We start from the raw sequence: 14,011 nt of genomic DNA, 5'->3' as shown, positions 1-14,011 counted from the left end.
ACATTTAATTTATATAATGAAAGACCTGTTAATCCTGCCATTGACTTCTTCTTGCTTGTTAGCGGTGGCAACGATCTTTAGACTCATCTAACCTCTTACCAGGCTGACTGCAGAAAACTCCAGGAGGGGCAGGGACAAGACCAGTCACCCTGCACAAGGAGAGAGAGCAGCAGTGAGCAATCTTTATTACAGGAGGAGGCGGAGACAAGACCAGTCACCCTGCACAAGGAGAGAGAGCAGATGTGACTGGTCTTTATTACAGGAGGGGGCGGAGACAAGACCAGTCACCTTGCACAAGGACAGAGAGCAGCAGTGACCGGTCTTTATAACAGGAGGGGGCGGAGACAAGACCAGTCACCCTGCACAAGGAGAGAGAGCAGATGTGACTGGTCTTTATTACAGGAGGGGGCGGAGACAAGACCAGTCACCTTGCACAAGGACAGAGAGCAGCAGTGACCGGTCTTTATAACAGGAGGGTACGGGGACAAAACCAGTCATCCTGCACAAGGAGAGAGAGCAGCAGTGAGCGGTCTTTATTAAAGGAGGGGGAGGGGACAAGACCAGTCACACTGCACAAGGAGAGAGAGCAGCAGTGACTGGTCTTTATTACAGGAGGGGGAGGAGACAAGACCAGTCACTCTACACAAGGAGAGAGAGAGAGAGAGCAGTGAGTGATCTTTATTACAGGAAGCTCCAAGTCTCACATTGGATTACTGCACAGATCTGGAAGAAATAGACAAAGCTCACCATGATATCAGAAGAATATACATGACTCTAGTATGAGGACAATGTCTCCCGATCCCAGAGTCCAGTTTAAAGCTATGTTCCACACTTCCTAAGGATTTATGGTGATGTGATCAATTGTAACATTTAGCTGTTGAAATCTTTTTTTTTATCTCCTCAGAGACCATGATACGGAGATCTTGATGTCTTATTTAGATATAGGTATGGTCAGCTGTACTTCTCCTTATATTAACCTCTTCATCTCTCCCCTCCCCCCCAAACACGCCCTATGGAGCAGCAAAAGTGTTACATTTCTGCTATAAGCCCATTTATTAGGAAATAACTTTGTCATTACGTAAAAAAAAATTACAAGTGGATCTGATCAGACAAACCCACTACAAGGGGCCTAACTCAGGTCTGATCAAAGATTATAAACAATGTGGCTTTGTATCTCTCTATCTCCCCCTGATCAATGTCTGTAAACAATGTTACTTTGTATCTCTCTATCTCCCCCTGATCAATGTCTGTAAACAATGTTACTTTGTATCTCTCTATCTCCCCCTGATCAATGTCTGTAAACAATGTTACTTTGTATCTCTCTATCTCCCAGTGATCAATGTTTATAAACAATGTTACTTTGTATCTCTCCATCTCCCTCTGATCAATGTCTGTAAACAATGTTACTTTGTATCTCTCTATCTCCCAGTGATCAATGTTTATAAACAATGTTACTTTGTATCTCTCCATCTCCCTCTGATCAATGTCTGTAAACAATGTTACTTTGTATCTCTCTATCTCCCCTCTGATCAATGTTTATATACAATGTTACTTTGTATCTCTCTATCTCCCCTCTGATCAATGTTTATATACAATGTTACTTTGTATCTCTCTATCTCCCCTCTGATCAATGTTTATATACAATGTTACTTTGTATCTCTCTATCTCCCCTCTGATCAATGTTTATATACAATGTTACTTTGTATCTCTCTATCTCCCCTCTGATCAATGTTTATATACAATGTTACTTTGTATCTCTCTATCTCCCCTCTGATCAATGTTTATATACAATGTTACTTTGTATCTCTCTATCTCCCCTCTGATCAATGTTTATATACAATGTTACTTTGTATCTCTCTATCTCCCCTCTGATCAATGTTTATATACAATGTTACTTTGTATCTCTCTATCTCCCCTCTGATCAATGTTTATATACAATGTTACTTTGTATCTCTCTATCTCCCCTCTGATCAATGTTTATATACAATGTTACTTTGTATCTCTCTATCTCCCCTCTGATCAATGTTTATATACAATGTTACTTTGTATCTCTCTATCTCCCCTCTGATCAATGTTTATATACAATGTTACTTTGTATCTCTCTATCTCCCCTCTGATCAATGTTTATATACAATGTTACTTTGTATCTCTCTATCTCCCCTCTGATCAATGTTTATATACAATGTTACTTTGTATCTCTCTATCTCCCCTCTGATCAATGTTTATATACAATGTTACTTTGTATCTCTCTATCTCCCCTCTGATCAATGTTTATATACAATGTTACTTTGTATCTCTCTATCTCCCCTCTGATCAATGTTTATATACAATGTTACTTTGTATCTCTCTATCTCCCCTCTGATCAATGTTTATATACAATGTTACTTTGTATCTCTCTATCTCCCCTCTGATCAATGTTTATATACAATGTTACTTTGTATCTCTCTATCTCCCCTCTGATCAATGTTTATATACAATGTTACTTTGTATCTCTCTATCTCCCCTCTGATCAATGTTTATATACAATGTTACTTTGTATCTCTCTATCTCCCCTCTGATCAATGTTTATATACAATGTTACTTTGTATCTCTCTATCTCCCCTCTGATCAATGTTTATATACAATGTTACTTTGTATCTCTCTATCTCCCCTCTGATCAATGTTTATATACAATGTTACTTTGTATCTCTCTATCTCCCCTCTGATCAATGTTTATATACAATGTTACTTTGTATCTCTCTATCTCCCCTCTGATCAATGTTTATATACAATGTTACTTTGTATCTCTCTATCTCCCCTCTGATCAATGTTTATATACAATGTTACTTTGTATCTCTCTATCTCCCCTCTGATCAATGTTTATATACAATGTTACTTTGTATCTCTCTATCTCCCCTCTGATCAATGTTTATATACAATGTTACTTTGTATCTCTCTATCTCCCCTCTGATCAATGTTTATATACAATGTTACTTTGTATCTCTCTATCTCCCTCTGATCGATGTTTATAAACAATGTTACTCTGTATCTCTCTATCTCCCTCTGAACAATGTTTATAAACAATATTACTTTTTTGATCTTTGACAGCAGCAGCTTTTACAGCTCCTGTATGTACACAGCATCTCCCATCTGTCATTTTGACATCTGAGAACTGCTGATAGTTGTGTGGGGGGAGCAGCAGTGGGACAGAGACAAGGAATACTATATACTATACCTGTTTACTTGAATCACATTTTATGGGTAAGTGTAGCACTCCCAGTGTTTGAGTCTCTGTTTTATTGTTTTTTATTGCCATCTGCGGCCCTTATTACAGAAGCTGCCTCTCACTTCCTGTGAGGACAGGAAGTGATGGTGAACCTCTACAATGGGGACACAGACGAAGACATAAAACAATGGCTGCAGTTTGGCACTCAATAGCTAATGGGATCATTGGTTTGAAGACTTTGTATTGGCACCTGATGCATAGAAATTATACTAATAATAATAACCCCTGTCTTCCAGTGATATATGCTCTTCCATTTTTCCTTAGCTCACAAAAAGCTTGCAGAGCCTCTGGCATGGAACGGACTGCAGGACAAGCACATAGATGAAGCTCACTGGTTCCGGAAAATTGGTGAGAATGGGGCCACTAGCACAGAAAGACATCTTGTGGCTTTAGAGCAGACTTCACAAGATGCATCATTGTACTAGTCACAAAGTCTCTTCTGTGCCCCTCTCTGGTTTAGTTTCACTTATATTTACATGGACCTAACCTTTTATGACTTGATGGCTAAGCCCCACCACCTCCCTGTCCGGTAATAATGCCTGCACTGACCACTGAAAGACTTGTACAGAAAATAGAAGAGCCACACTGGAGTTCGAAACATATTTATTCCAGAAAAACAGTCTAGATATCATTCATTCTATCACAGTTAACGCATTTCGGAGGTTTTAATATTCCCTCTTCATTGGGGTTGATAAGCTACTAAAGGGGCAGAAGTGGCTGTGACAACTAGCTGCCAGAAGAACGTGCCTTTTGTAAGAATTTTTTGCGGAAAAATCTTTGTTTTATCCTATTCCCAGAGTTCAACTTCCACCAGAGTATCAGCCCTGATGAAGGGGGCAGATCGAAGCCCTCATGTTCATTGGCTAGAATAATATGAATTACACTTGGACTGCTTCTATGGACTCTTTTGGGACTTGTGGTGTGGTGCTTATATTGTCTCTGCAAACCTTTTTCCGCAGTGCCCACAGGTCCTTCTGGGCTCATAAGCTACCCTTCCCCGACCTGGGTTGGCATATCTAAACCACAAGGTGCACGCTACCTCATGCCAGCAGATGTTTTGCGGGATCCAACGGCCTTCATTCACCTTCCCTGGCCACTGAGGCATGCTCAATGGAGACTGGAATGGCAGTACGTGGGGATTAGCCTTGAAATCAGAGTAGGGGAAACCAAACTAGAGCGGGGGCACAGAAGAGGTCAGTGGGCATCATGTGGTGTCTGCTCTTAGGCAACACTGAATATGTTCGAATCTTATCACTTTAAAATATATTACCAATATCAATGTATTGATGTCTCTGTAATAACAGCATGGAACTTGGCTGTCCGGGCTAAGGAGTCCCCTCTGTTGATGAGAGACTGCTTTCTTCTTTCATACAAGGTACCCTGGTGACAGCAAGGGTGGGGAACGGTTGTGGATTCCAGCTTTGACCATGTTTCTTTCTCCCAGATCTCATTGTTCTGCCCTTGTGACAAGATAGTGCTCGTGGCCCAGAGGTCGTGTTTATTGATGGCGGCCGCACTGGACCTCGAACTGGCAAGGAAGGCCGCAGATCACTCAGAGCAGGTAGAAAGTTGAATATGTATTAAACTAGCACGTTTCCTGTAGAATTCTCCTTTATGTTTAAGTCTCAGTGTTTGTCATATTACATTTATAGCAAACTTATCTTTACACACTGACCAGCTTATTTCAAACACTAAACCCCTAATTATCATACAGACCGGGGTCTACATGTGGGAGCCAGGACTTCTTCTCAGGGGACCTGTAGGCCATCTTATTTCTATTTTCGTATACACACGGTATAGTATCTTGTGTGTAGTAGATTTGGTCAGTATAGGTTCATGGGCTTTTTTCTTGCCATGGGTGGAACCCCCAGCAACTAGCCTGTAGTTTTTGATGTATGTTTCAGGTTAAAGGAGAACTATGGGGTAACTGTTTTTCCCCATAGTTCTCCTAAGTGTAACGGGAGGACACAAACTAGCGTCCTCCCGTCACCCTAAGCTCAGTATCCCCCGAGCCACAGCTCGGGGTATACTGAGACGCCGCAGCTGAAACGGATCCTGACAATTATGTCTGGATCCACCCAGTTGCGTGAGTGACAGCTGGCTCTGCCTATCTAGACTCAGAGCCAGCTGTACCCGCCCCCTCCCCGTCCGTTCCGCCAGTCAGCGCTGGAGGATCGGGGGGAATCCAGTCCCTCCCCTGTCACAGCTCTCTGCCGTGACAGGATCGAGAAGTGAGCGAACGCCGGTATGTGTTCGCTCACTTCCCGTTCTACTGAGCCGACCTGTGACAATGAAACTGTCACAGGTTGGCTAGAACTATGAGGATGAGTGAAAATCACTCACCTCATAGTTCTCCTTCAAGCCTAGTCCTTATACTGTCTGTGCCTGTTGGAGATTTTGCTCACTTCCAGTCTGATGAAATTGTTATCAGGGAAACCGGAAGTGAGGGAAAATTTCTAATTATGCCTCTAGACAGGGGAACAGGAAGAGAGGACAAATGTCTAATGATGCCCCCAGACAGGGGAACAGGAAGAGAGGGCAAATTTCTAAGGATGCCCCCAGACAGGTGATACCAGCAGTGGGCTGGCTTTCGGGAGGAGTTATGCAAATATCAAAACGCCTTGATGGCTGCAAACCATCAAGGTAAACCACTTCTTTTCGATGTAGTTCAGCATGTTGTAGACCGGGTACTAGCACTTGTATGACGTAATAATTCTTCTGTTCTCTGTACAGGTTCAGCTCCTTGTCCACTCATTGGAAAACATTAACTTATGTCGGGAGATATGGAATAACCTGAAGTCTGCAGGTATATCACATTTATACAGTGTTATAGGAACAGGTGCTATATGTTCCCCCCCCCAAAAAAGCTAAACAATTATTGACCAGATATTTACCCTGAAGTTAACCTGTGGCCAGGCTATAAACATTTACATATTTACATATTCTAAGTTCTAAACACTCTCTGACCTCTGTAGCTGCAGGCATTGTGGAGAAATTCATCCAAAAGCACAGTCATTCAAATTGATTGCTTTGCCACTCAGTTCCTCTTGCTCTTCATTTTGAGTAGCTCAGCTTCCCCTGCTGCCCCTTCACAGCAGCTCAGCTCTCCTCTCCTTCTCAGCAGCTCCGCTCTCCCTGCACCTCCCTCTCAGCAGCTCAGCTCACAATCCTTCTCCACCCTAGCAACTCACTTTTACCTGCACCACCTTCTCAGCAGCTCAGCTCTTATTGCTCCGCCACCCTAGAAGCTCACCTTCACCTCCTTCTCAGCAGCTCAGCTCTCCCTGTTTCATTTGTGTCTTTTATATCTGCCTGGAGTTCAGCGGTATCTCCTTTACCCTCAGGTGAATTTTCTAATGACGACACTGAAACCCTCTTAGTGCTGTATGAGTTTGAAGTCCGAGCCAAGTTAAATGATCCAGCACTGGAGAGCGTGCTGCAGTATGTGTGGGAGCTGCCCAACGTCAATGCCAAGACCATGGAATCCATTGCATGTGAGTGACCAAATGTCTACTGCATGGAAACTAAACTCCAGGATCAGAATTATAAACCCCCTTTCCTCCTTGTTAGAGGGGTAGAGGTTAAGGTTAGAGGGGTTAGGATTAGAGGATTAGGGTCAGAGGAGTAGAAGTTAGTGTTAGAGGGGTTGCAATTAGAGGATTAGGGTTAGAGGGGTTAGGATTAGGGTTAGAGGGATAGAGGTTAGTGTTAGAGGTGTTAGGATTAGAGGATTAGGGTTAGAGGGGGTTAGAATTAGAGGACTAGGGTCAGAGGAGTAGAGGTTAGAGGGGTTAGAAATAGAGGATTAGGGTCAGAGTAGTAGAGGTTAGTGTTACAGGTGTTAGGATTAGAGGATTAGGGTCAGAGTATTAGAGGTTAGTGTTAGAGGATTGAGGTTAGAGGGGTTAGGGTTAAAGTTAGTGGGTTAGAACTAGAGCGTTAGGGTTAGAGGGGTAGAGGTTAAGATTAGAAGATTTGGGTCAGAGGGGCTAGGATTAGAGGATTATGGTTAGAAGATTAGGGTTAGGGGGGTTATAGGATTAGGGTTAGAATTCCAACTAGAGGTTTATGGTTAGAGGGGTAGAGGTTAGAGTTAGATGATTAGGGTTAGAGAATTGAGTTAGAGTTAATGGGTTAGTACTAGAGCAGTGGTGGCGAACCTTGGCACTCCAGCTGTTTTGAAACTACAAGTCCCATGAGGCATTGCAAGGCTCTGACAGCCACATTCATAACTCCCAGAGGCAGATGCATGTTGGGATTTGTAGTTTTGGCACAGCTGGAGTGCCAAGGTTTGCCACCACTGTACTAGAGGGTTAGGGTTAGAGGGGTTACAGGATTAGGGTTAGAGTTAGTGGGTTAGGGTTAGCGTTAGAAATTGAGGTTAGGGTTAGAGGATTGGGGTAGAGGGATAGAGGTTAGGGTTAGAAGATTAGGGTTCGAGGGGTTAGGGTACGAGTTGGTGGATTATAGTTAGAACTAGAGGGTTAGTATTAAAGGGTCAGGGGTTTGGGTTAGAGGGTTAGTGTTAGAGAAGTTAGATATAGAGAATTAGGGTTAGAGTTGGTGGGATAGGGAGAGAATTAGAGGGGTTAGGGGTCAGGGTTTGTGTGTTAGTGGTCGGGGTTACAAGTTAGCATTAGGAGTTAGGGTGTGATTGTTAGGGTTAGTGGGTCAGATGTTCGAGGTTTAGGGTGACTATATCAATGTTTTTGCTGCCTGTGTCCCAGCTGGGGAGATTCACCCCCTTTTCTTGTCCAACCCTTAGTGATGAGAAAGCCATAGTCCAGAGTCTATTTTATATTAAAATATGATCGCCACTTTGTATATTAGGAGGAAGGTATCGGTATAGTGAGTGATATGAACTCTTACATCTTTCCTATCACTCTGATTGATGTTCTGCTCTGGACTTTTTTTTTTTACTGAGATCAGAGTTTGAGAAACTTCCCATTTATGACTGTGAGCCAACTGGGTGCGCACCGCTCTGTACATATCTCCATACTGCATATGTTATCACGTGTTGTCATCAATATGTATGATTGGTATTGGATTATATGTATTTGGATATCTTTTTGTTTCCAGCTTTAAGGTATGTAGCAGTCTCCTATGGTGTCTTATTGTTTTATATTCACCGTAGGTCTGCAGGGGTCTGGGGGGTCCGGTCTTTTGGCTGACGTACATTTTAGTTGTATATTTACCCACAAAGGTAGAAATGTTGTATAATCAGCTTGCTGTGTCTGTATGTAATCACATGTAATGATTGCGTGTTTGTGGTATTATTATTATTATTCTCACCCAAAGCCTTGTCCATGGAAGCCCCCGCGTATTACCCATCTATATGCAAGAAAGCCCTTCAAGGTGCATTTTCACTTCTTAGGAAGCAGGACTCCCTGGATGTGTCCAGAATCAGGTATGATACCACAGAAACTACCCAACACGCTATGTGCTAAGTTGTTTAATATCCTAAACACATGATATATATATATACAGTATGTACATATTATATGACTGATGCCATACATGCATTATATATACCGTATATAATCACATTTAGAGTGCAGACAAGAAGTGGAAGTCCTGATTTTTCTGTCAGGACAGGTGCACTTTATAGTACTAGATGCCTGCCTATGGGGCCCCCAAATATATATATTGTAGGACATGTATTGGGTATGCATGTTATATGTAATAACATAAGAAATCCTGTTCTAGTGTGTCATGGATGAAGTCATATCAGTGATACGATCCGTGTTTTGTTTTCTTGCTCTCAGTAAGTGTCTGCATAGTCTGGTGAAGCTGAGCCTACCTGAGATGCTTCAAGAGCTGGAGGACTGCGCGCAGGAGGAAGCCTGGAACTATTACCAGGAGGCACTTTGTATCATCTCCACTGGTGTGAGTGCAGCTATATAGTGTGACGCCATGTGTCCCAATAATAATATATCCACTTCTGTTCTTTGTTAACAGGCTGACAGGACCACATGCTTAATGGTCAACTCCAGCTCTTGCTGCAGTACTCACCTCCTCTATCGAGCTTTCCCCTCGCAGTACCTCTTCTCCACCACAAGATGTCCTCAGTCTTCCGGGTCAAATACAATACTCACCTCCTGTACCAAACTGCCCCCTGCAATGCCTCCTCTCCGCCACAAGATGTCCTCAGTCTTCCGGGTCAAATACAATACCTCCTGTACCAAACTGCCCCCTGCAATGCCTCCTCTCCGCCACAAGATGTCCTCAGTCTTCCGGGTCAAATACAATACTTACCTCCTGTACCAAACTGCCCCCTGCAATCCCTCCTCTCCGCCACAAGATGTCCTCAGTCTTCCGGGTCAAATACAATACTCACCTCCTGTACCAAAACTGCCCCCTGCAATCCCTCCTCTCCGCCACAAGATGTCCTCAGTCTTCTGGGTCAAATACAATACTCACCTCCTGAACCAAACTGTCCCCTGCAATGTGTCCTCTCCACCGCAAGATGTCCTCAGTCTTCCGGGTCAAATACAATACTTACCTCCTGTACCAAACTGCCCCCTGCAATCCCTCCTCTCCGCCACAAGATGTCCTCAGTCTTCCAGGACAAATACAATACTCACCTCCTGTACCAAACTGTCCCCTGCAATGTGTCCTCTCCACCGCAAGATGTCCTCAGTCTTCCAGGACAAATACAATACTTACCTCCTGTACCAAACTGCCCCCTGCAATCCCTCCTCTCCGCCACAAGATGTCCTCAGTCTTCCAGGACAAATACAATACTCACCTCCTGTACCAAACTGTCCCCTGCAATGTGTCCTCCCCACCACAAGATGTCCTCAGTCTTTTGAGATGCTGTGTATTTTTCAACACAAAAGTTTGAGGACATCTTGTGGCAGAGAAGAGGTACTGCTAGGGACATACTGTTAGTGTAGGAAATCATGGACCTGCCCCCTGAGGGGGTGTCACCACAGCGCCTCACACACCCAGTTTAATGCAGATGGTGGCGCTGAAGCTATAACTCCCCCAACATGAGCACCGTCCCCCATCAGGAGAAGATCCAGGGAGGTGATGTGTCACATGATTGGCCTGAAGACATCTGGAAGCGTACAAAAGAACCCCCAAAATACTGGTGGTCCTTGAGAGGGGGCACAATCATTTCACTATAGATTCTGAATGTAAGCCCAATTCTTATTATTATATCTGAGCATTATGGGCTAGCTAAGGAGACACACAGACTGCTTTGCTGCTTTAAACCTCCTACTGAGATGTTTAATAGGGAAGGAGGCAAGCCTGATGACCCATTTGCATTTTTAGAAAGCTGGTGCCCCTGGGGCCACATGTAAAGCTTTCTGTAGCATTGCATTCACTGAATATTATGTTTGGCCCTTTCCTGATGATTGGGGCCACACTTGAGACCCCTTATATCACACACATTGACCAGTCTTTTCAGCAAAGAAGACAACAGCTCCACCTGCTGGCTGTAACGGAGATGACAGAATATACATCTGCAATGTTTTATATCTATAAGGATGAAAAGGTGTGAAGGGTTACAAACATTTATTTGTGACGTCCGTGTTCAGGAGGACTATCCAGAGACTGAGACGTTGTGGCTGATGACCCGAGCCTGGAACACCGGGATCTTCCAGTACAGCGCAAAGAGATTCCCGGATGCCGGACGCTGGTGTGCATTGGCCATGCGTCTGCTTGACTACCTGGGATCTCTGAGGAAGAGCTACGAAAGCAAGGTAGGCGCTGCGTGATGGTTACCTGTCATCAGTGTGATGTCACATATTACCTGCCATCCGTGTGATGTAACATATTACCTGTCATCAGTGTGATGTCACATATTACCTGTCATCCGTGTGATGTCACATATTACCTGCCATCCGTGTGATGTCACATATTGCCTGTCATCCGTGTGATGTAACATATTACCTGCCATCCGTGTGATGTCACATATTACCTGCCATCAGTGTGATGTCACATATTACCTGTCATCCGCGTGATGTCACATCTTACCTTTTATCCGTGTGATGTCACATATTACCTGTCATCCGTGTGATGTCACATATTACCTTTCATCCGTTTGATGTCACATATCACCTGTCATCCGTGTGATGTCACATATTGCCTGTCATCCGTGTGATGTCACATATTACCTGCCATCCGTGTGATGTAACATATTACCTGCCATCAGTGTGATGTCACATATTGCCTGTCATCCGTGTGATGTCACATATTGCCAGTCATCCGTCTGATGTAACATATTGCCTGTCATCCGTGTGATGTAACATATTACCTGTCATCCGTGTGATGTAACATATTACCTGTCATCCGTGTGATGTAACATATTACCTGCCATCCGTGTGATGTAACATATTACCTGTCATCCGTGTGATGTAACATATTACCTGCCATCAGTGTGATGTCACATATTACCTGTCATCCGCGTGATGTCACATCTTACCTTTTATCCGTGTGATGTCACATATTACCTGTCATCCGTGTGATGTCACATATTACCTGTCATCCGTGTGATGTCACATATTGCCTGTCATCCGTGTGATGTCACATATTACCTGCCATCAGTGTGATGTCACATATTGCCTGTCATCCGTGTGATGTCACATATTGCCAGTCATCCGTCTGATGTAACATATTGCCTGTCATCCGTGTGATGTAACATATTACCTGTCATCCGTGTGATGTAACATATTACCTGTCATTTCCTGTTGTGTGAGCGCGGCACCTGAACGGTCAGCGTCCTTGTCTGGGAGCATTAAAGTGGAACTCTGGGCATAACACAAAATGACACACATGGTGCCGCCTGTCAGTATCAACGCATTTTCTATTTCTGAGTCCCCTGTATCAGCTGATGATCCTCCCGGGACACCTCTAGCTTTCCACTTCCGGTGACAACGCTGCTCATTGTGAAGTCAAGTCACACAGCACTGTTGTCACCCTGTGGACAGACGGACGTTATGTGAAGAGGAACAAACAAATTGTTTTAGATTTGGCCCAGAGGGGTTACTATAAATACTTTGTAACAAAAGTGTTTTTTACAACGTATGTACCAAGAGTTATATATTATATTGGGTACAATCTCTGGACTACATCTCTCTGTGGGGGGAGGGGGTTGCTCCTGGTTGACGGCGATTCTCTGTTTTTGGGCTCACTGTGGTCTGTTTATAAACTCACCTGGAGTCCTTAAAGAGGAACTTTACTCCCTATCTTTACAACAACAACCAAGACCCATTCAGAAATGTTTAGTAATGACAATCTACAATCACATACTTCTAGTCAATTGCCGGCTTTGTATTCTTCCTCCGTCTCCTCACAGCGGCCATGTTTACTAAGGGCAGGTTTATCCATCTCCCTTTACGTCCTGGAACTCTGGCACATGTGATCAAGCACATCATCTCGGGGGAGGAAAATGCCTTTCCCTGAGATCTTGTGAGATTACAGATGAGATTTCCCAGCAATGCTCTGCTGATGTCACCTTCCCAGGATGCAATGCTTTGGCACGATTACATCACTTCTGCCAGGAGAGGACCGGGAAGTAGATGAACTCTAGTTGTAAGTAAATGAAAAACAAGTTTGCTTAACCAATGAATGTGAGATGATTTTATATCAGCATGCTGGGGGGGATTTTTAGGGGAAAGGTCCACTTTAATGTGATTGAGCTAAATATATGTTGCTGTTCACATAGCGACAACTTCATCTAAGCTTCACTTTGTGGCAGATACATATGAAGAAGGATATGTTGAAGCCCCCTGTCGGGACCCCCTTTGGATCTTTTATATCAGAGGGAGGCCAATGTTTCCTGGACTTCAATGCTGAGTCTCCTGATGAAGCAAAGTGTATCCAAGAAACGCGTTGTGTGATCCTCGCCCCAGTAACAGGATCAGCTCACCGATGTGTAATGAGTGGAGACGTGATTTTATACACTATATTGCCAAAATTATTGGGACACCCCTCCAAATCATTGGATTCAGGTGTTCCGTGACATTTCCTGGCTACTAAATATTCCGCGGTCGCCTGTTACTGGTATTATAACAAAGTGGAAGCAACTGGGAACAACAGCAACTCAGCCACGAAGTGGTAGGCCATGTCACATGACAGAGCGGGGTCAGCGCATGCTGAAGCGCACAGTGCGCAGAAGTCGCCAAATGTCTGCAGAGTCAATAGCTACAGACCTCCAAACTTCGTGTGGCCTTCAGATTGGCACAACAACAGTGCGTAGAGAGCTTCATAGAATGGGTTTCCATGGCCGAGCAGCTGCATCCAAGCCTTACATCACCAAGTGCAATGCAAAGCGTGGGATGCCGTGGTGTAACGCACGCCGCCACTGGACTCTAGAGAAGTGGAGACGTGTTCTCTGGAGTGACCAATTGTAGAAATGTCACCAGCACACCAATCCTTTTAAGATAGCAAAAGCTTCATTTATTGAAGTTTTTTGTCATATGATTTTTATGTCATATTGTTTGGTCATATGACAAAAAACTTCAATAAATGAAGCTTTTGCTATCTTAAAAGGATTGGTGTGCTGGTGACATTTCTACAATTGCTGACATTCGCGGCACCATCCGCGGTCACTGCGAGCACCCCCCACTATAAGGGACATATCGGTAAGGAGTGCGACAAGGATAGTACTTATTCTCTGGAGTGACCAATCACGCTTCTCTGTCTGGCAATCCGATGGACGTGTCTGGGTTTGGCGGTTGCTGGGGGAACGGTACTTGCCTGACTGCATTGTGCCAAGTGTAAAGTTTGGCGGAGGGG

General features: G+C 43.9%; 1 protein-coding gene across 1 annotated transcript in view; it reads left to right on the top strand.

Annotated features, from left to right (window-relative positions):
• TEX11 (testis expressed 11) overlaps positions 1 to 14,011 on the top strand; it is a 37,952-nt gene that overhangs the window by 22,548 nt on the left and 1,393 nt on the right. Inside the window, exons 14-22 of the mRNA XM_018560696.1 lie at positions 905 to 945; positions 3,530 to 3,613; positions 4,570 to 4,640; positions 4,710 to 4,826; positions 5,999 to 6,071; positions 6,610 to 6,759; positions 8,564 to 8,672; positions 9,031 to 9,151; positions 10,810 to 10,974. Of these exons, the coding sequence (XP_018416198.1) occupies positions 905 to 945; positions 3,530 to 3,613; positions 4,570 to 4,640; positions 4,710 to 4,826; positions 5,999 to 6,071; positions 6,610 to 6,759; positions 8,564 to 8,672; positions 9,031 to 9,151; positions 10,810 to 10,974 (931 nt within the window). The remainder of the gene's footprint in view (positions 1 to 904; positions 946 to 3,529; positions 3,614 to 4,569; positions 4,641 to 4,709; positions 4,827 to 5,998; positions 6,072 to 6,609; positions 6,760 to 8,563; positions 8,673 to 9,030; positions 9,152 to 10,809; positions 10,975 to 14,011) is intronic.

The sequence above is a fragment of the Nanorana parkeri genome, unplaced genomic scaffold (assembly GCF_000935625.1).
Source record: "Nanorana parkeri isolate BGI_ZX_2015 unplaced genomic scaffold, ASM93562v1 scaffold475, whole genome shotgun sequence".
Taxonomy (NCBI): Eukaryota; Metazoa; Chordata; class Amphibia; order Anura; family Dicroglossidae; genus Nanorana; species Nanorana parkeri.
The sequence above is the reverse complement of the archived record's forward strand: the minus strand, read 5'-3'. Positions and strand labels throughout refer to the sequence as shown.